Source organism: Coenobita brevimanus, chromosome 56 (assembly GCF_032717465.1).
Source record: "Coenobita brevimanus isolate Jiangsu-jjx chromosome 56, ASM3271746v2, whole genome shotgun sequence".
NCBI classification, from domain to species: domain Eukaryota; kingdom Metazoa; phylum Arthropoda; class Malacostraca; order Decapoda; family Coenobitidae; genus Coenobita; species Coenobita brevimanus.
The window spans coordinates 37,705,793-37,728,152 of record NC_137009.1 but is presented as its reverse complement, the minus strand read 5'-3'; the positions used below and the strand labels follow the sequence as shown (position 1 = coordinate 37,728,152).

At 40.2% G+C, this 22,360-nt stretch overlaps 1 protein-coding gene across 1 annotated transcript in view; it reads right to left on the bottom strand.

Moving 5' to 3' along the window:
• The window catches only part of LOC145401714 (glutamate-gated chloride channel-like), a 221,133-nt gene that overhangs the window by 13,556 nt on the left and 185,217 nt on the right, over positions 1-22,360 (bottom strand). Inside the window, exons 4-6 of the mRNA XM_080273896.1 lie at positions 16,396-16,465; positions 15,255-15,408; positions 10,468-10,550 (exon numbers count right to left, since the gene is read on the bottom strand). Of these exons, the coding sequence (XP_080130022.1) occupies positions 10,468-10,550; positions 15,255-15,408; positions 16,396-16,465 (307 nt within the window). The remainder of the gene's footprint in view (positions 1-10,467; positions 10,551-15,254; positions 15,409-16,395; positions 16,466-22,360) is intronic.

Genomic DNA, 22,360 nt, shown 5'->3' with positions numbered 1-22,360 from the left:
CCCCCACGCCCCAAATCAACCCCCGCAAACCCCCGGAAACCCCCACAGGAGTGATTTTACCCATCCAGAAAAGGAGCAGGAGGCAATCCATCAACACATCTCCCAGCGTCTCTCGTAAACACACCTTTAAGTTTCACCCCACTAGCTCTCTCTCTCTCTCTCTCTCTCTCTCTCTCTCTCTCTCTCTCTCTCTAGACGGCGATCATTTAGCATATAAAAAAAAAAACGACTTGCCTGAGAACCGCATATACTATACTCCTTTTCCAAAAACGAAAAAAAAAAAAAAACGCACACACACACACTAGAGGTTAGGCAGGACTCTGAAACGTATCTATAGAAGCGATCGTGAGGGCTGGGTAAAAATATCATCCATTCGTTTGTGGGTAAAAGCAGGAGAGAGAGAGAGAGAGAGAGAGAGAGAGAGAGAGGGAGAGAGAGAGAGAGAGAGAGAGAGAGAGAGAAATTAAATCTGAGTTAGATTTTGAAGGCATCTGAAACGACGATGATATATTGGGGTTGTTAGGAAAGGTAGGTTGGGTTAGAGAGAGAGAGAGAGAGAGAGAGAGAGAGAGAGAGAGAGAGAGAGAGAGAGAGAGAGAGAGATTAAATCTAAACTGGGTTAGATTTTAAAAGCATCTTAAATGACGCTGATATATTGGGGTTGTTAGGGAAGGTAGGTTGGGTTAGGCTTGATGAGGTCTGGTTAGGTTGGATTGGGCTGTTAGGCTGGATTAGGATAGGTAAAGGTAGGTTGTTAGGACTGATCTGGATAGGATGGGTTAGGATAAGTTAGAGAAGGATAGATAAGGTTAGTTCATGGTCAATTGAGGTAGGGTTGGTAAGGATATGTGTTCAGGTTAGATATGAGCTGGTTAGGGTGGTTTAGGTTAGGTCGGATGAGATTAAGGTAGGTTAGGTCTGGTATGGTGGTGAGGTTTGTTATGGTAGGGTTAGGTAGGGATTGGGTAATAAGGTATGGTTGGGTTAGGTTAGATTATTGGGTGAGGTGAGGTGAGGTGAGGTGAGATGAGGTGAGGTGAGGTGAGGTGAGGTGAGGTGAGGTGAGGTGAGGTGAGGTGAGACGAGGTGAGGTGAGGTGAGAGGTGAGGTGAGGTGAGGTGAGCTGAGATGAGATTAGGTGGGGTGGTTTGGTTGTCTTTGTTTAATTACGTTTAGACAATAATTAGGGGCGTCAATCCCTGCTAAAACTGTAAGAATATCACCCATTTCAACACAGGTCATTCCAACTACACATTTTCCCTTTTACTCCTGCTACCTTTAGACTATGGTATCCAACTTAACAGACTTCGAAATGGAGGGTCTTGGTACAGCCTACACTAACTCCTCTATAAGTGTATTCTACCAAGCTGGGGAAATCACCTGGAGAGCATAATAAACAAATACAAAAAAGAAAAAAGTGGAGGGGGAGAGAGGGAGGGGAAGGCCAAGGATGAGATGGAGGGATGGAGTGGAGAGGTATATGAGAGAGGGTGGGTGGGTGAATTGGGAGCAGGGCAGTGAAATGATGGGGGACAGGGTGACGTGGAGGCGATTTGTTTGTGGCCACCCCGTATAAGGGATTAAAGCACCTGGAAATAGACAGAGAGCGAGAAAATAAATGTTCTCAGGCTGAAAGGGTTAATATCTATACACTAACTAGCTCTCTCAGGATCCTATGACTCGTGTGTTAAATCGCCTGGTGTTAGTTGTTAAGGAAGTACTAGAGTTGACCCGAAAATGAGGGGGTTAATCGTGGGTTTTAATATCTTGTGGTTCCTCAGTTAAATCGTTTGGCGTAAGATGGAACACAATGCCAGAGTTCTCCCGGTCATGAAGGGGTTAAACACACACACACACACACACACACACACACACACACACACACACACACACACACACACAAACACACGTTCCCCCCCTCTCTCTCATGCATCTAAGTCTCCTCTCTCTCTCTCTCTCTCTCTCTCTTTCATGCACCTAAACCTCCCTCCCCTCTCTCTCATGCACCCAAGTCTCTCTCTCTCTCTCTCTCTCTCATCCTCACCTGTAATGACCTGGTGTAACCTGAAATAAATACTGAAATTATCCCAACTACAAGACACATAAATAACACCAGAACGAGGAAATAACAATCACTAGTAAATCAATCAATCAATCAATAAATAACACTGAACATCTTGATAACTAGAGCGTGCTAAGAACATCATCAATAACAGCAATAACGGCCTCTTGAACAATAACAGCAATATCAGGAGTTATTTATCGTATGAGATGATGGGTGGAGGGAGGGAAGGAGGGAGGGAGGAAGGATGTAACGAAAAAAACAGAAGGATGTAAAGAAGGAAAGTAGGACGGAGGGAGGGAGGGAGGGAGGGAGGGAGGGAGGGAGGGAGGAGGGAGGAAGAGAGGGAAGGAAAAATGGATGAAAGGAAGGATGGATGGATGGAAGGAAGGAAGGAAAGATGGATAGATGGATGGAAGGAAGGAAGGAAAGATGGATGGATGGATGGATGGATGGATGAATGGATGGATGGAAGGAAGGAAGGAAGGAAGGATGGATGGATGGAAGGAAGGAAGGAAGGAAGGAAGGAAAGAAGGAAGGAAGGAAGGATGGATGGATGGATGGATGGATGAAAGGAAGGAAGGAAAGAAGGAAAGATGGATGGATGGATGGACGGAAGAAAGGAAGGATAGAAGGAAGAAAGGAAAGAAGGAAGGAAGGGAAGGAAGGGAGGAACGAATGAAGGGAAGGAAGGGAGGAACGAATGAAGGGAAGGAAGGAAGGAAGGGAAGGAAGGGAGGAACGAATGGAGGAAGGAAGGAAAGAAGGAAGGAAGAAAGGGTGGGAGGTATAAGAAAATGAATGGAAATGAAGGAACGAAACCTGAGAGAGAGAGAGAGAGAGAGAGAGAGAGAGAGAGAGAGAGAGAGAGAGTTAATCAACATAGGACAATAGGTGGACTGAAAATGAACAGATAGATAGATAGATAGATAGATAGACAGATAGATACAGTAGATGAGGCGAAAAGGGAAAACAAATTCGTACACAGGTTTCTTCTTGCATTAAAACACACACACACACACACATACATACATACATACATACACAGACACACACACAAATATATAAAGAGAAAAATCAGCTTAGGAAAAGGATTCACATTCTTACACACATAAAGGAAGATATTTACACACACACACACACACACACACACACACACACACACACACACACACACACAAGCGGTCACAGAGAGAACACTGACATATATACACACAGTTATACATACATACATAGACACACACACACACACACACACACACACAAGCGGTCACAGAGAGAACCTTGACACACATACACACAGTTATACATACATACATACACACAGACACAGATAAACATACACACACACACAAGCAGTCACAGAGAGAGAATTCAGACATACATACATACACACACACACACACACACACAGAAACAGATATACATACATACACACAGACACAGAGAGACATGCACACACACACACATGGATAGACTGGTGCACATATAGATAAACAGCCTGATAGATAAACAGACTCATACATCAATACACAGAGGTATGTGGATAGATAAAAATAGATAAATATGATACACATACATATATACATAAAGTTTACATAGAGAATATATATATACATAGAAAAGGACGGAAAATGTGGTTATATATTAAAAAAAAAGATTGATTTAGGGAGACAAGCAAACATATTCATGGAACAATACACATATATATTAGATAGATAGATGGATAGATGGATGGATAAGTTGATAGATAGATAAATGGATGGATAGACAGATAGATAAATGGACAGATAGATGGATAAATGGATTGATAGATAGATGGATGGATAAGTTGATAGATAGATAAATGGATAGATAGATAGATAAATGGTTAGATAGATAGATAAATGGATAGACAGATAAATGGATAGATAGATACATAAATGGATAGATAGACAAATAGATAAATGGATAGATAGATAGATAAATGGATAAATGGATAGATAGATAGATAAATGGACAAAGATAAATGGATAGATAAACAGATGGATAAATGGAGATAGATACAGATAGATGGATAGACTGATAGATAAATGGACAGATAGACAGATAGATATATAAATGGATAGATAGATAGATATACGAATGAATACCCAGAGACAAAGATCACATATATAGACAGATAGATAGATGAATGGATAATCAGATAGATAAAATAGATAGATAGATATATTTCCCGATAGATAGGTCGATAGATACAATAGGGAGGTGAAATGAGATGAGAAAAAAGGGAGAGGAAAGGTAGGGAGATTCCTTAGTGTGGAAGAGATGAATGGAGGGAGGGAGGGAGGGAGGAAGGGAAGAAATGAATGAATGGAGAGAGGAGGGAATAAATGAATGGATGGAGGGAGGGAGGGAAGAAATGAATGGATGGAAGGAGGGAAAGGGAGGAGGGAGGGAGGGAAGAAATGAATGAATGGAGAGAGGAGGGAAAGCGGGAGGGAGGGAGGGAGGGAAGAAATGAACGGATGGAGGGAGGAGGGAAAGGGGGAGGGAGAAAAAAGGAGGAGGGAAGGAAGGAGAAAGTGGGAGGGAGGGAGGGAGGGAGAGTAGGAAAGAGGAGAGACAGAATGAGGACAGCGAGAGAAAGTGGGAGGGAGAGGGAGAAAAGGGAAGGAGAAAGAGGGAGGGAAGGGAGGAAAGAGGGACATGGAGGAAAAGGTTGGAGAGGAGAGGGAGGGAAAGTGAGAAGGGAGGGAAAGTAGGGAGACAAGGGAAGAAAATGAGGGAGGGAGGGAGGGAAGGGGAAATAAGAAGAGAAGGAGGGAAGGAGGAAGGAAGAATATATGGAGAGAAGGAAGCATGGAGGGAAGAAGAGAGGAGGGAGGAGGAAGGCAAGAGAGAAAAGTAATATATAATCTGCTCTGGATGGATAGATGGCCAGATAGATAGATAGATAGATAGATAGACAGATAGATGGATAGATAGATGGATGGATGGAAGAGGACGAGGAAGGAAAAGGCGAGAAGTAGAGAAGGAAGGATGGAAGTAGGGGAGGAAAGAAAAAGTGAAATGAGAGAGAGAGAGAGAGAGAGAGAGAGAGAGAGCGCAGAAGTAGGCCACCGGGAGGGATGGAGGGAAGGAATGATGGAGGCAAAAAGCGAGAGAGGAAACAGAAGGGAGACTCCTTAGTGTGGAAGAGATGGATGGACGCACGGAGGCAGGGAGGGAGGGAGGGAGAAGAAGAGGGAGGAAGAGGAAGGAAGAGGGAGGGAGGGAGGGAAGGAAAGAAGGGAAGGAGGAACAGAGAGAGAGACAGACAGACAGACAGAGAGGAGGGATGGAGGGAGGGAAAGGGGGAAGGGAAGGAGGAACAGAGAGAAGGAGGGAGGAAGGGAGAGGGAGGAGGAGGGAAGGAGGGAGAGAGGGAAAAGTGAGAGAAGAGAGGAGGAAGGGAAGGAGGGATAGAGGGGAGGGAGGAAGGAAGAGGAGGGAAGGAGGAATGGAGGGAGAGAGGTGATAAAAGGGAGGAGGAAGGGAAGGAAAGAAGGGAAGGGGGGATAGAGAGAGGGAGGAAGGGAGAGGAAGTGGGAGGGACATAAGGAAAGAAAGGAGGGAAGGATAGAGATAGGGAGGGAGGAAGGGAGAGGAAGAGGAAGGAGGAGGGACTGGGGAAATGGTGAGAGAAGGAAAGAAGAAGGGAAGGAGAGGGAAAGAGGAGGAAGGAAGGAGAGGGGAAGAGGAGGAAGGAAGGAGAGGGGAAGAGGAGGAAGGAAGGAGAGGGAAAGAGGAGGAAGGAAGGAGAGGGAAAGAGGAGGAAGGAAGGAGAGGGAAAGAAGAGGAAGCAAGGAGAGGGAAAGAGGAGGAAGGAAGGAGAGATGAATGGAGGAAAAAAGAAGGAATGGAGGGAAGGAAGAAAGGAAAGGGGAAGTAAAACAAAAAAAAAAAGAATGAAAAATGGGTGAAAAGGAAGGAAAGAAGGAAAATAAGAAGGAAGGAAGGAGGAGGAGGAGAATATAGGAGAATAAGAAAAATAAGAAGGAAGGAAGAAGATGAGAATATATGAAAATAAGGATGGAAGGAGGAAGGAGAAAAGACGTGGGGAGGGAGGGAGGCAAACAGAGGGAGGGAGGGAGGGAGGAAGGCAGACAGAAGGAGGGAGGGAGAGGGAGGGAGGAATACAAAAAACAAGGGAACATAAGAGAATCCTTAGTACGGAAGAGAGGGATGGAGGGAGGGAGGGGCGAGAAGGAAGGAGGGAGGGAGAGACGGGAGGGAGGGAAAGGAGAGAAGGGAGGGAGGGAAAGGATAGAAGGGAAGGAGGAAGCAGAAACAAAGAGAGGGAGGGAAGGATGGGTGAAGGGAGGGAGGAAGAAGAGAAAGGGAAAGAGCAAGTGAAGGAAGGAGGGAAGAAAGAAAGGGAGAGAAGGAAGGAGAAATGGCTGGAGAGGAGATGGAAGGAGGGAAGGAAAGAATGAAGGAAGAAGGAGAGAAGGAGAAGGAAGGATGGAGGGAAGGCTGGGGAAAAATGAGGGAAGAAACATAAGAATGCATAACGGGGAAGAGATATATGGAGGAGGAGGAGGAGGAGGAAGGAAATATTAAAGGGCGGAAAGTGAGATGATTTGTTAGAGAGAGAGAGAGAGAGAGAAACAGGTAGAGGGGATGGGGTGCTGTAAAAAAAAAATATGGAAATAGAGAAAGAATAAAGAAAATGAGATAAAGAAAATACAAGATAGCACGGAAAGACTGAAAAGAAAATGGATGGAGAGGAAATGTGGAAGCGACAACGAAGAAAGGAAGGAAGGAAGGAAAGGAAGGAAGAAGGGAAGGAAGGAGGGAAGGAAGGAAGGAAGGAGGGAAGGAAGGATAGACAGAAGGATGGATAGATGGATGGGTGGATGGATGGATGGATGGAAGGAAGGAAAGATGAAGGGAAGTTGGAAGGAAGGAAGGCAGGCAGGAAAGACGGAAGGATGGATGGATGGATGGATGGATGGATGGAAGGAAGGAAGGAAGGAAGGGGGGAAAAGGTACAAAGAGTGGAAGTAACGGAAAAAGGAAGGAAAGACAGAAGAAGGAAGGAAGGAAAGGAGAACAAGGCATAAAAAGAACAGGGTAAGATAGGAGGAAGGAAGGAAGAAAAGGAAGGAAGGAAGAAAGGAGGGAAAAAAGGAAGAAAGAATTGCAGAGTAAAATGAAAAAGAAAAAAGATTGAAGGAAGGTGAAAATAAGATGGTGAATATACAGAAAGGAGAAAAATTAGAATGATGGGAGGGAGGGAAGGAGAGAAGGAAGGAGAAAGGGAGGGAGGGAGAGAGGGAAGGAGAGAAGGAAGGAGAAAGGGAGGGAGGGAGAGAGGGAAGGGGGGAGGGAGGGAGGAAATACGTATAAAGGATCAGAAAAGATGAAAGGGAAAAAGTAGGGATGAAAGCAATACTGAATGAATGGCTGAAGGAAGGACTGACAAAGTGAGGAAAGAAATGGAGAAGGAAGGGAAGGAAGGATGAATGGGAGGAGGGAAGGAGGGAAGGAAGGAAAGGAGGAAAAAGAAAGAAGAGAGGAAGGAAAGAATGATGGAAAGAAGGAAGGAAGGGCAGAAAGAAGGAAATGAGGAAAGATGGAAGAATGGAAAGGAAGCAAAGAAGAAAAGGAGTGAAGGAAAGAAAGGACAAAGGATGGAAGGAAGGAAAGAAGGGTGAAAAGAAAGAAGGTAGGAAGGAAGGGAGGGAGGAAGGAGAGAAGAAAGAGGAGAAGGAAAGAAAAAAAAAGATGGAAGAATGGAATGAAGGAAGAAAAGAAAGGGAAGGAAGGAATGGAGAAAGGATGGAAGGAAGGAAAGAAAGAAGGGAGGATGGAAAGAAGGATGGAGAAGGAAGGAGAGAAGGAAGGGAAGAAAAAACATGGAAGAATGGAGAGAAGGAAGGAGAAAAGGAGGAGGGAAAGAAAGGAGAAAGGATCGAAAGGAAGGAAAGGAAGGGAGGAAGGAAAGAAGGATGGAAGAAGGAAGGAAAGAAGGAAGGAAGGAAAGAAGGGAGGAAGGAAGGATGGAAGAGGGAGGAAGGAAAGAAGGAAGGAAGGGGGGAAGGTCATGCATATAAGATTAAAAGAAGAAAATATCAAGGACGATGAGATGAAAAGAGAAAGACAAATATGGAAGGAAAGAAGGAAGACAGCAGTTAAAGGATGGAGAGAAAGAGTGAAGGAAAAGTTGAGGCAAATGAAAAACAAAAGGAAGGAAGGAAAGAAGGAAGGATGGAAGGGAGAAAGGAAGCAAGGAAGGAAGAAAGGAAGGAAGGAAAGAAGGAAGGAAGGAAAGAAGGAAGGAAAGAAGGAAGGAAAGAAGACAGACTAAAGATGGAAGGAAAGATAAAGAAAAATATGAAGTCAATGGAAAGAAGGACGGTAGGAGAGAAAAAATGAAGGAAGGAAAACATAAGGAAGGAAAAGTTAACGAAGAAAGAAGTGAGTGAGTGAGTGAGTGAAGGAGGGAGGGAGGGAGGAAAGGAGGAAGGAAATAAGCTAAAGAAAAGGAGCGAAGGAAATAAGTTAAAGGAGCGAAGGAAATAAGCTAAAGGAGAGAAGGAAATAAGCTAAAGAAAAGGAGCGAAGGAAATAAGCTAAAGAAAACGAGCGAAGGAAATAAGCTAAAGAAAACGAGGGATGAAAGAAACACAAACAGAACAACATTAACTCAGCACCAAGACCTGTAGCCAAAATAAAACAATCAGTAAAAACAATAAAGACATTAAAAAAACAGCAAAAATAATGAGCAATAAAGACAATAAAGTAGACAGTAATTTTAATATCACAGAAACCAGCCGCGAACATCAATGAAAATACAAATACAAACTTCTCCACTAAAATGACTTCTCCTTTACTTTAAGCTGCCACCAAGCGATTTTATTCAACTGAGAGAGAGAGAGAGAGAGAGAGAGAGAGAGAGAGAAGCATATTTCTAACCCCTCCAATTTTTAGTGATCGTTCAGTTAAATATAATCGTCTGGAGAAAACATGAATTAAATATATGTCTTCAAATTAATCCATTCTACCAGGGGACCTAATTCAATTTTTCTTATATGCTAATTACATATATAGAGTTCGAAGTGGAGTGGATACATAGTCTTTATTAACCCCTTTCCTACCACGAAGCTCCCTTGTACTTAATAAAATCGTCTGGCAGCAGCGGAAATGAAATAAAAAAGATACCCTTAATGAGAAGTGTTAAAAATAAAGAAAATGGGATGTGGGTGCCAACATATAATTTAGCGGGGTGACTGCGGTAAAATTGTCCAAAGAAGCACCAATAAGTTACAGGGCAGTCCGTAAATTGTGCCCTCCTATCCTGTGTGTTGCAGGGTGGCTAAGTCTGCTGGTGTGGGGACGAGTAGAACATTTGGGCTGCTCCATGACATTATAAAACCATGCAATCACTGTAGGTGGGTGGGGGGGGAATGCAGACAGGATGAAGCATTAAACTGGTTACGAGAAGAAAACGATCCAGGGCTGACAATAGTAAAGCTGCGAGAAGCATAGAAAGTGATTTGGTGAAGAAAAAGATGCAAGGCTGACACTGGTAACGCTGGGAGAAGCATAGAAAATGGTCTGAAGGAGAAACAATGCAGGGCTGACACTGGTACGCTGAAAGAAGCATAAAGGTGGCGTCACACTAGACCAAAAGTGGCTAACATGCGAGCAGCTTTTGAGGCAAAACGGCTAGTAGAGTCGATTGTCCGTCACACTCGTGTGTTTTTGCGAGCCGAAACGGCTAAGTGTCGTCTGCCTTAGCACCTTGTGGTCATTTGTAAACAAACCACCAGGGAGTACCCATTCCTTTTTCCTCAGTTTCTGTAACTGCCTTGCGTACTTTAGCAACACCAGAGCCACAAGACAGTCTACTAGAGTTTTCCTTGCCGCAGGATCCATTTCGAATACTGGACACAATCTGATTTCCACTTGTTGTTTGAAAACAATGCAGACAGCCTCTGCGGCTGGTCACCTAAGTGTCTGAATACTGATTTAATGTCACAAGAAAAAAATAGAAATAAACAGTAAACACAAGAATTAAATCATGTTTACTTAACAATTTTAGTTAAAGTTTCCTTCTGTGAAGAACAGAATATTTTCTCACCAGTTACAAAATTAATATAGGCTCATTTGGGTTCTAATCCCACCAACAAGCTGTGAGCGAAAATTATCCATTTCCCCTCGCAAGCGAACTCTCACTCACCACGGGTCAGTTTGGCTAGCGGCTCACAAAACTGGCTCGCATGTTAGGCACTTTTGTCCCAGTGTGACGCCACCTTAAGAAACAGCAGGGTAGAGACACAGGTGATGCTGACTAAGCCATCCACACAACACACCAGAACCATGGCGCTGCGCAATATTCAAACCACCCTGCCATACTTTTTAATTTCTGTACTTACAACTCGCCAACAGAAGCTCGCAGGTCTGTGTATCTAGCGGGTAAAGTTGTAGATTCATGGGGCAAGAGAGCGTTAGGGATATCCTGAAAGGCAATAAAGAAATGCGGGTTGGGGCTGGGACTATTGGTGACCAGTTTACATGAGGCTAAAAAATGAGAGAGGGTGAGTTACAGAGGACCTGATCTACGGTGGTGATGGTGCTGTGGCGTAGGTACGGAGAGGCTGATGTACTGTATATATTTTGTAACCATGAAGAGAGGCACTGGTACAAAATATAAGGCTTGAAAAAAGATGCCAACTTTGTAATATCAACACTTGTGAATTTTGTAACCCAGAAGAAGCATTAGTACCAAATAAATAAATGGCTTAATGTCAACTTTGTAATATCAACATCTATGAATTTTGCAACCCAACAGAAACGCTAATACAAAATAAATGGCTTAATGTCAACTTTATACTATCAACTTATGTATTTTGTAACCCAAGAGGCATTAGTACAAAATAAATGGCTTAAATAATGACAACTTTGTAATATCAACTTATGTATTTTGTAACCCAACAGAGGCAATTGTACAAAATATATGGTTTAGGTAATCTCACACTTTGTAATGTCAACACCAATGTATTTTGAAACTCCAAGAGATATGTCGATACAAAATAAATGGCTTAAACATCAAAATTCTGTAATATTAATCTTGTTTTGTAACTCAAGAGGTGCTAATACGAAATATAAATAATTCTATAAAAGTGCAGTTGAAAGCAGAATGTACTTTGGAGCATGAATGGAGGACACCTGTAATCTGGTGTATGGATTATTTTTTTTTATTCATTTGTCTTTCCTTCCTCTGTTCTGTTATCTAAAAAAATAAATAAATAAAAATAAAAATATTGGTCCCACAGACATATCTACACACTCCAATGTTTTCTTTTGGAATTATTATAGATTCAAAGCAATTCATGAAAACTACTGCATGTGTGGATGTGTATATGTATGTATATATGAATGTTTGTATAATTCTTTGGGTAAAACAATAACAAGGTTCCATCATACTTAACTGTATATCAACAAATTCACCCTGCGTATGTATGTACTAGTTAGAATGTATATATATTTATGTGACTGTATGTATGTATGTGATTGTATGCATGTATGTGACTATGTAAGTGATTATATGTACGTATGTGACTGCATGTATGTGATTATATGGTTAGTATGTGTATATATATTTATGACTGTGTATGTGATTGTATGTATGTATGTAAGTATGTAAGTACTGGTAAGTCTATGTATGTATGTGATTATATGTATGTATCTGACTGCATGTATGTATTTATGTATGTATGTACGTAAAATTCTGGGGATAAACCAATAAGAATTTGGCTCTCTCTTGTATTTTGTTTTTCTCTTGGAAGGAACAACAATTGCGGGCTCGCGGCCTTTGGTTCCTTCTTCCTCGCATAAAAAAAGAAAAAAAAGAAGGTTCAATCAGCCAAAAATACACAGTAACTGAACCCCCAAACATCCAGCCTCTCTCTCTGTGTGCCATCAGCCTCCCCACAGCCTCTGCCACACCCACGTCCTACTCTCTACACATACTCACAGCTGGCTAGGAGCAGCTCACACGTCTGCCGGTCGAGTGGGTATAACTGTAGATTCATTGGGCACGAAAGAGTCAAAGAAATTCTGTAAAAAGGGCAAAAGAGAGAGAGGAGAGTAGGAAATAAACCAAAGCAGAGCAAGTACAAAAAAAAATCGACACAGAGAATTATAGGGAAAAAGCTAAAATAACAGATCTTAGCTTTAGTGATGGATTGTTAATAATAATAATAATAATAATAATAATAGGAGGTCCAAGCAATGTACATGAAAATAGGAATTATGAAAAAAAGATTAGAATTATGAGGAAGAAAGCTAAAATAAAACATCAGCTTTAGTCATGAATTATCAAAATAATAATAATAATAATAATAATAAAAACAATAATAACAAATAATAAAAACAATAATATTAATAATAACCATAATAATAATAATAATAATAATAACAATAATAACGAAAAAAGCAACCGTATGCAAACTAAAATCACCATATATAAATCTTCAACAAGACTGCAAAGACAAGAGATTTTTTTTAATATAGAAAATCACCCCAAAAAACAGAAATTGATTTTGAATAACAAGGAAATTATTACAGACGAGAAAAAAGAAAAAGGAAACAAGACTATGATTCTTAAATAAAAAAATAAGCAAAATAATAATAATAATAAAAATAATAATAATAGTAATAATAATAATAATAATAATAATAATACCATGAGATATTAGTTTTTTTTATATATATATATATATATCATGGTAAATAATTGTGTATTTTAAAAGACAATTATTATTTATACAGAAAAGTCTTCAAAAAATAAACAAACAGCTTAAAGAAGGGGATATGTTTTAACACAATGAAGAAAATAACAAGGTAAGAATACTGTGAGGCTTAGATTAATGGTGAGAGAGAGAGAGAGAGAGAGAGAGAGAGAGAGAGAGAGAGAGAGAGAGAGGCTAAAATTCTCACCACAGAATTTAAAGTTATGGAAGTGAATTTTTGGATGTGAGAAAAAAAGAAAATGAAAGAAAAAGTGAGATAATTGAAAAAAATAAAGTTAGTAGGAATAATAAAGCTTTGACCCCTACCCTTGTCCGGAAAGAAAGCTCCCTAACACCTTTTCCTATGCGACTCATTTTGTTTACAGCACCTTACTGTCCCCTTATGTGTTACGTAAATCCTTCCAATATCGCCATACTCAGCATTAATAACATAAAGGCAATTAACCACACATATCCAAAAATAAATCGCTAAGGAAGAGGTGTTAGGGAGCTTCCTTACCCGACGACAATACTACTACTACCACCACCATTACCACTACTACTACCACTACTATTACTACTACTACTACTACTACCACCACTACTACTACTGCCAAACTACTACTACTATCACTACTACTACCACCACTACTACTATTACCACCACCACTACTACTACTACTACTACTACCACCACCACCACCAGTACTACTACTACTACTACCACCACCACCACCACTACTACTACTACTACTACCACCACCATCACTACTACTACTACCACCACTACTACTACTACCACCACCACTACTACTACCACCACCACTACTACTACCACCACCACTACTACTACTGCCAAACTACTACTACAACCACTACTGCTACTACTACAACCACTCCTACCACTACTACTACTACCACCACCACCACCACTACTACTACCACCACTACTACTACTACTACTACTATCACTATTACTACCAATGTGAAACAGCTCCCCTAAACTGACTACATTTACCTGAACAGAAAAAAAAAAAAACGAAATTAATGGCTCAAAATAAAAACCAAAATAATAACAATAATAATAATAATAATAATAATAATAATAATAATAATAACCTGTATGATGGAAGAATTATTAGGAAAAGGTAAAAAAAAAAACATGTGCTTTATTAATAACATATACACAGATATACATAGATTGACAAACGCACACACGCACGCACACATGTACCGTACTTTTTCTTTCTCATATACACTCATATTGCTCTCCCTCCCTCCCTCTCTCTCTCTCTCTCTCTCTCTCTCTCTCTCACACACACACAGCATAGGAGACATGGGTGCTATGCAAATGACTGGAGTGGTTTGCGTGTCCTAATATTGTTGTTAATGAGTAGGGACACACACATGCAATTATCACACACACACACACACACACACACACACACACACACATAGTATACTAATTTTCCCACCCTAATATACGATCCCACACACACACACACACACACACACACACACACACACAGTATACTAATTTCCCCACCCTAATATACGATCCCACACACACACACACACACACACACACACACACACACACACACACAATTCGATACACCTTTCCCCACCTCTCCATATCCTACCTACACTACACCATCCTATCAACACGTCCTCACACTCCATCACCACACCCTGCTACACCAAATACACACACTTACCCATCTTTTCATCCCACTTCCAACCAGCTACACCTCTCCTACAACCTACCTCAATCATCCTACACCTCAACTACACATCCACACCCTACCTCCACCCTTTTAGGCCAAATCCACGTACTGACACTCTTGCTGAAACCTCTTACACCCACCTACACATCACTACACCTCCCCCACACCCACCTACACATCACTACACCTCCCCCACACCCACCTACACATCACTACACCTCCCACGCCCACCTACACATCACTACACCTCCCCCACACCCACCTACACATCACTACACCTCCCACGCCCACCTACACATCACTACACCTCTCCCACACCCACCTACACATCACTACACCTCTCCCACACCCACCTACACATCACTACACCTCCCTCACACCCACCTACACATCACTACACCTCTCCCACACCCACATACGCATCACTACACTTCTCCCACACTCACATACACATCACTACACCTCACCCACACCCACCTACAACCGCTCAAACAACCACACACTCGTCTACACCAATTCTACCCTTCTATATCCACCTCTCACTCTCCATCCACATCCACTCACACGTCCATCCATCTACACCTCCCCTAAAGCTACTCACACACTCGTCTACACCTATTCCACCCTTCCACATCCACCTAACACCCTTCACTTACACCCTTTTTCATCCCTACACCCATCTACACCTCCCCTACACCTTACCTAATGCTGTAGAGGACTCCGCCGTTGGGAAAGATGCGGAGGTACACGTTGGGCAGGATGATGTCGTGGAAGTGACCCAGCTTCTCGTTCTTGAAGAAGAGATCCGGCATCCACACCTTACTCGGCTCAGTCAGCGTCAGGTACTTGATGCGACCTGACAAGCACAGGTGATATTGTGTGAAGACAGGTAAAACATTCATCATCAGCATCATCTTCCCCACATAAACATGAAATAATATCAAGAACCAAGGAGAGAAAATTCTAAGTATGGTCCAGCTATCTTAACTTGACTGTGATTGTCGTACCTCCTCCTCCTCTCTCTCTCTCTCTCTCTCTCTCTCTCTCTCTCTATATATATATATATATATATATATATATATATATATATATATATATATATATATATATATATATATATTGTATAATGAGCAGCTCAATGGCAGAAATCAAGCATTACTATACCTCTGCTGTACATCTTATCCACAGCACTTCTTCATGACTTGCATCAGAATCTAATTTTAGTCTCTTGTTACAGCTCAGTGATCAAAGATGGAGAGACATCAATTTCAGGCCAAGTCAGAGTGATCAGAGTTGTTACAATCTAACATAAAAACAGATGTCTTGTTACAAATTTGCAGTCAATATGGAGAAAGAGACATTCTGGCCCAAATAATAATGGGATATGTATCTTTAAGCCTTTCGGTCTGATGATGCATTTTTTAGTCTACCGAGAGAGAGAGAGAGAGAGAGAGAGAGTCAGCTGAAGAGATATTTTTAGTGAAAGTGTATATTAAAGGCAATCTCTAACCCTACCAGATAAAAAAAAATCAATCTAAATAATTTCCAGCGACCAAGAAAACTCAATATAGGTCATCGGACTGAAGGAGTTAAAATTAATATCAATAATAATAATAACAGTAGTAGTAGTAGTAGTAGAAGGGTAGTAGTAGCAGTAGTTGTAACAATAATAATATTTAGTAGCAGCAGGAGTAATAATAATAATAATAATAATAATAATAATAACAGTACGGCGGTAGTAGTAGTAGTAGTGGTAGTCGTAGTAGTAGTAATAGTAGTAGTTGTAGTAATCATAATCACAGTAATAATAATAATAATAATAATAATAATATCTCTTCCTCACCTCCCAGGTCGTCGAACATGAGCCTCTCGTCTTGCCATTCCTCTCTGAAGGTCAACTGGACGCTGTACTCCTGTAGGACACGGCAGGGCACGGCAGGACACGGCAGGGCACGGCGGAGACAGGTGGTAAGAGGGTGAGTGTGACGTTGGGTAGGGCAGGGGAGAGGTGAGGTGAGGAGAGGTGAGGAGAGGAGAGGAGAGGGGAAGGGAAGGGAAGGGAAGGGAAGGGAAAGGAAGAGGGAAGGGAAGGGAAGGAAAGGGAAGGGTTGGGTTGGGTTGGAGTAGGATTGGGTTGGGTTGGGTTGGGTTGGGGGGTTGGGTAGGGTACGGTAAGGTAGGGATGGGTTGGGTTGGGTTGGGTTGGGTAGGGCAGGGCAGGGCTGGGCAGGGCAGGGCTGGGCTGGGCAGGGCAGGGCAGGGCAGGGCAGGGCAGGGCTGGGCTGGGCAGGGCAGGGCAGGGAAGGGCAGGGTAGGACTGGATGGGGAAGGAAAGGATAGGTGATGTCAGGCCAAGAGGAAGTCACAGCAGGAGAAGTCAGCTCAAGATGAAGTCAAACTGGGCGAGGTATGGCATGGGTGAAGTCAAATGAGGAGGGGTCAGGTCTGGATGAAGTCAGGTTAAGGTGACGTCGGATACAGGGTCAGAGATGGAGTGACGTCATGTGAAGTCAGATGATGTGAGGTGAAGTGAGATGACGTGATGTGAAGCGAGATGAGAGGGGACGATGTCAAGTGAGGTCAGATGAGGTGAAATGAAGTCAAGTGATGTCAGATGACGAGGTGAAGTGAGATGAGGTGTGGGAGATGTCACGTGATGTCAGATGAGGAGAAGTCAAGTGAAGTCTGATAAGTGAAGTCAAGTGATGTCAGATGAAGTGAGGGAAAGTGAGATGAAGTGATGCGAGGCGAGAGGAGATGAGGCGATGTCAAGTGAAGTCAGATGAGAAGTGAAGTCAAATGAGAAGTGAAGTCAAGTGAAGTCAGATGAGAAGTGAAGTCAAGTGAAGTCAAATGAGAAGTGAAGTCAAGTGAAGTCAAATGAGAAGTGAAGTCAAGTGAAGTCAAATGAGAAGTGAAGTCAAATGAGAAGTGAAGTCAAGTGAAGTCAAATGAGAAGTGAAGTCAAGTGAAGTCAAATGAGAAGTGAAGTCAAGTGAAGTCAAATGAGAAGTGAAGTCAAGTGAAGTCAAATGAGAAGTGAAGTCAAGTGAAGTCAGATGAGAAGTGAAGTCAGATGAGAAGTGACGTCAAGTGAAGTCAAATGAGAAGTGAAGTCAAGTGAAGTCAAATGAGAAGTGAAGTCAAGTGAAGTCAAATGAGAAGTGAAGTCAAGTGAAGTCAAATGAGAAGTGACGTCAAGTGAAGTCAAATGAGAAGTGAAGTCAAGTGAAGTCAAATGAGAAGTGAAGTCAAGTGAAGTCAAATGAGAAGTGAAGTCAAATGAGAAGTGACGTCAAGTGAAGTCAAATGAGAAGTGAAGTCAAGTGAAGTCAAATGAGAAGTGAAGTCAAGTGAAGTCAAATGAGAAGTGACGTCAAGTGAAGTCAAATGAGAAGTGAAGTCAAGTGAAGTCAGATGAGAAGTGAAGTCAGATGAGAAGTGACGTCAAGTGAAGTCAGATGAGAAGTGACGTCAAGTGAAGTCAAATGAGAAATGAAGTCAAGTGAAGTCAGATGAAGTGAGATGATGATGGGGTGGATGGGGGGGGGTCCAATTAGTGTCATTAGAGCTAGAGTGAGAGGATGAGTTAATTGGTGGGTGACGGGGGGGGGCCGATAGATAGATAGATAGGTAGATGCACCAGCCAAGGAGTAGAACGGGATAGATAGTATTTTTTATATTTTGGAGATGAGATATAGATGGATAGTTAGATAGATAGATAGAGAAAAAATAGATGCACTAGCCAAAGGGTCGACTGGGATAGATAGTATTTTTAGATATATTACCAGAGATGAGATAGATAGAAAGAATAGATAGATCAGCAAAAGGACAGACATTAATCTTAGACATATATTACTTGAGATAGATAGACAGACAGATAAAAAATAGATGCACCAGATACAGGGTACAATGGGATAGATATTAACTTTTTAGACATTACTATAGATAGATAGATGGATAGGTAGATAGACAGATAGATTGAAAGAGGGATGGGGAAAATCGCATTAGGTGTTATTTTCTAGACAATGCTAGAGATTTGATGGATATATATTGCAAGGGGATGGGTGAAAAATCATGAGGTAGACAGACAGATAGATAAAAGGCACCAGCAAAGGGGTAGACTGGGATAGATATATTTTGAGAGAGAGAGAGAGAGAGAGAGAGAGAGAGAGACAGACAGACAGAGACAGAGAGAGAAAAATTAGGTAGGTAGATAGATGGATAGATAAAAGGCACCAGCAAAGGGGTAGACTGGGATAGATATATTTTGAGAGAGAGAGAGAGAGAGAGAGAGAGAGAGAGAGAGAGAGAGAGAGAGAAATTAGGTTGATAGATGAACAGATATAGAGCACCAGGCTTTTTTTTTTTTTTCTTTTTTTTTTTTTTTTTTTTTTTTTTGAGAGAGAGAGAGAGAGAGAGAGAGAGAGAGAGAGAGAGAGAGAGAGAGAGACAGACAGACAGACAGACAAACAGACAGACAGAGAGGATAAACCTGTAAACACCTTAAGGACACAATGTACAAGAATTTCTAAAAGTGAACCCTACCATAGAATTTATTAAACAAAAAAAAATATATAATAAAATAATAATAATAATAATAAATAAATAACACGTGATTAACAAAAATAAGATTACTATATCACTCAAAGCTGCAAAAAACACATACTTTAATAATACCTAAATAAAAACACCCAATTACAGAAGAAAATAAAGTATGAAGGTAAATAAAACACCCAATTACTGAAGAACATAAATAAAGGTAAATAAAACACCCAATTACAGAAGAAAATAAAGTATGATAGGGGTAAATAAATAAAACACCCAATTACAGAAGAAAATAAAGGTAAATAAAACACCTAATTAGAGGAAAATAAAGTATGAAGGTAAATAAAACACCCAATTACAGAAGAAAATAAAGTATAAAGGTAAATAAAACACCCAATTACTGAAGAAAAGAAAGTATGAAGGTAAATAAAACACCCAATTACAGAAGAAAAATAAAGGTAAATAAAACACCTAATTAGAGGAAAATAAAGTATGAAGGTAAATAAAACACCCAATTACAGAAGAAAATAAAGTATGATAGGGGTAAATAAATAAAACACCCAATTACAGAAGAAAATAAAGTACGATAAAGGTAAATAAATAAAACACCCATTACACACGAAAATAAAGCATGAAGGTAAATAAAACACCCAATTACTGAAGAAAATAAAGTATGAAGGTAAATAAAACACCCAATTACTGAAGAAAATAAAGTATGAAGGTAAATAAAACACCCAATTACAGAAGAAAACAAAGTATGAAGGTAAAAATAATGACAAAATTAAAACTTCATACAACAAAGATGCCTAAGAATTGAACTGACCCTTTTACTTAAACCTAAATCAATTATCTCGACCATATTCCCAAGCACCTGTTCCTTAGCGATTTATTATGCAAGACATGTTAAATAATCTTGAATATTTACACAGTCTACGTCGGTACCAAAAACATATAAAAATCACATAGGAGAAAAATGAGGATGTAATACCGAAAATAAATCGCTATAGAAAAGGTGTTAAGGAAGCCTCCCAGGTCGACAAGAGGACACACAGACTATTAAGGATTTCCTGGACTTTGGAACCGGCCAAAAAGTTATATATACCAAAAAAAAAAAAGAAAAAACCATAAGAAAAGGCTACAAAGAAATATAACAAAAAAACGGCTCCATAAAAAACAGGAAATAATAGCCATAGATCTAGTTCTATATATACAAATTTTCTTGGCTTCATAACACCTCTACCTTGGCGACTTATTCTGCTTTTTAAATATTAACACTCCCCTGTATGTTACTTATACCGTTTTAATACCAAGAGTTTGTAGAAAAACATAGCTGGAGATAGTGAGGAGTTAAGAATAAATCGTTACGGATGAGGTGTCACGAATCCACATCTATACCAAACTTAAGCCAAAGTTTATAAATATACCCCCCCACCACCACCACAACCACGGACGGACGAGGGAGCACGCGGATTGGTTGGCTGGCGTGTGCTGGGGGCGGGGCTTAGGTGTGACGTCACTGTGGCCCCTCCCCTTTGTTGTCATTTTTACGTGGTGTTATTTACGTTGACTGGCCTCTCATGTCAACCGCGATATTTTTTTCATTTCGCTGTAAAATTTCTAAAGTTTCCCCGTGATATTCCGAAACATGTAATACTTCTCCAAAATATAATACTACAATTTTAGAAACATTTTAAATCATTCGCGAAATTTGATTATTCTGAAATTTTTATTATTTTCCGAAACTTTCATTAGATTCGGAAATATATGACTTGTAAACATGATTTTGATATTGTCACGATATATAGTTTTTCCTGTATCGCAGTAAAAGTTCTAGAAATCTATCGTATATTAATAAACACGTTATATTACTACAACAGAAATATATATGACTTGTAAACATGCATTCGATAGTCACCTACGATATATATTTTTTTCTGTATCGTAGTAAGTTCTCGAGATCTATCGTACATTAATAAACACGTAATATTACTACAACAGAAATATATGACTTGGTAAACATGCATTCGATATTGTCACTTGCGATATATATTCTTTTCCTGTATCGTGCTAATAGTTCTAATAATCTATCGTATATTAATAAACACATAATATTACTACAACAGATCCATTTGGTATTCAGAATGACAATATTTCTCATTAACGTTCATTTTAATTCGCTCAATATGGCTTTCATTTTTTTTGCATTCTCTTCCTACCCCAAGACGATAATACTGAAAAATAAACTTATCCTGCGTAAGTAACACTAAATTAAAATGATGTTGTCGTTGCAATGGAAATTTCGAAAAAGAAAATTGATGTCTGTCCCATATCACCCCTTTCGAGGCGTAGGGGTCCGTGGCTAGGCAGCTGTAGTCCAGAGTATAATAAAAAGCAGCAACAATAATAATAATAATAATAATAACAATAATAGTAGTAGTAGTAGTATAGTAGTAGTAGTAGTAGTAATAATATATAATATATAATAATAATAATAATAATAGTAGTAGTAGTAGCAGTAGTAGTAGTAGCAGTAATAATAATAATAATAATAATAATAATAATAATAATAATAATAATAATAATATATCTTCAGTGTTCTTTGTGGGACATACTCGTATATTCAATTTTCTCATTCTTGTTACTAAAATATTAGTTAATATTAATGTTAGAAAAGTGTTAGGAAAAAACTCCCTTTCTTAGACTGCTTGTTACTTATATACTTACAATAGAACACCTTTTGTTAGATAAGTGTAGGGGAATATGTTAGAGAATTTTAGAAAGTGTTTACATGGTTATACTTGAGTTAACCCTACAGGATTTGGGATTTTTTTTTTTTTTTTTTCGTGCGTTCGTGCAAGGATAAACATTCACCTTTAAATGCAAGAGGGCAACATTCATTTCAACATGCAACACAGAGAAATATTTGTACACTTGGAAATAATAAGTTCGCCTAATGTTCTACTCGTCTACTTTACACTTAGATCTCGCCTAATATTCTACTTCGTCTACTTCACACTTATATCACGTCAGTCACTTTCCTCCCAGACGCATCAAAGAGAATCATCTATGGCCACAGAAACACACCAAACCTCCCTCAGCTGTGGAATATTAACCAGCAAAGGAAAGTGACATGTAGAAGAGGTGAAATACTAAGCAGAGAAATGCCAAGTGCCTCTCAGCTTAGGAATATTACCCAGCTGAGGAAAGTGACACGTAGAAGAGGTGAAATACTAAGCAGAGAAATGCCAAGTGCCTCTCAG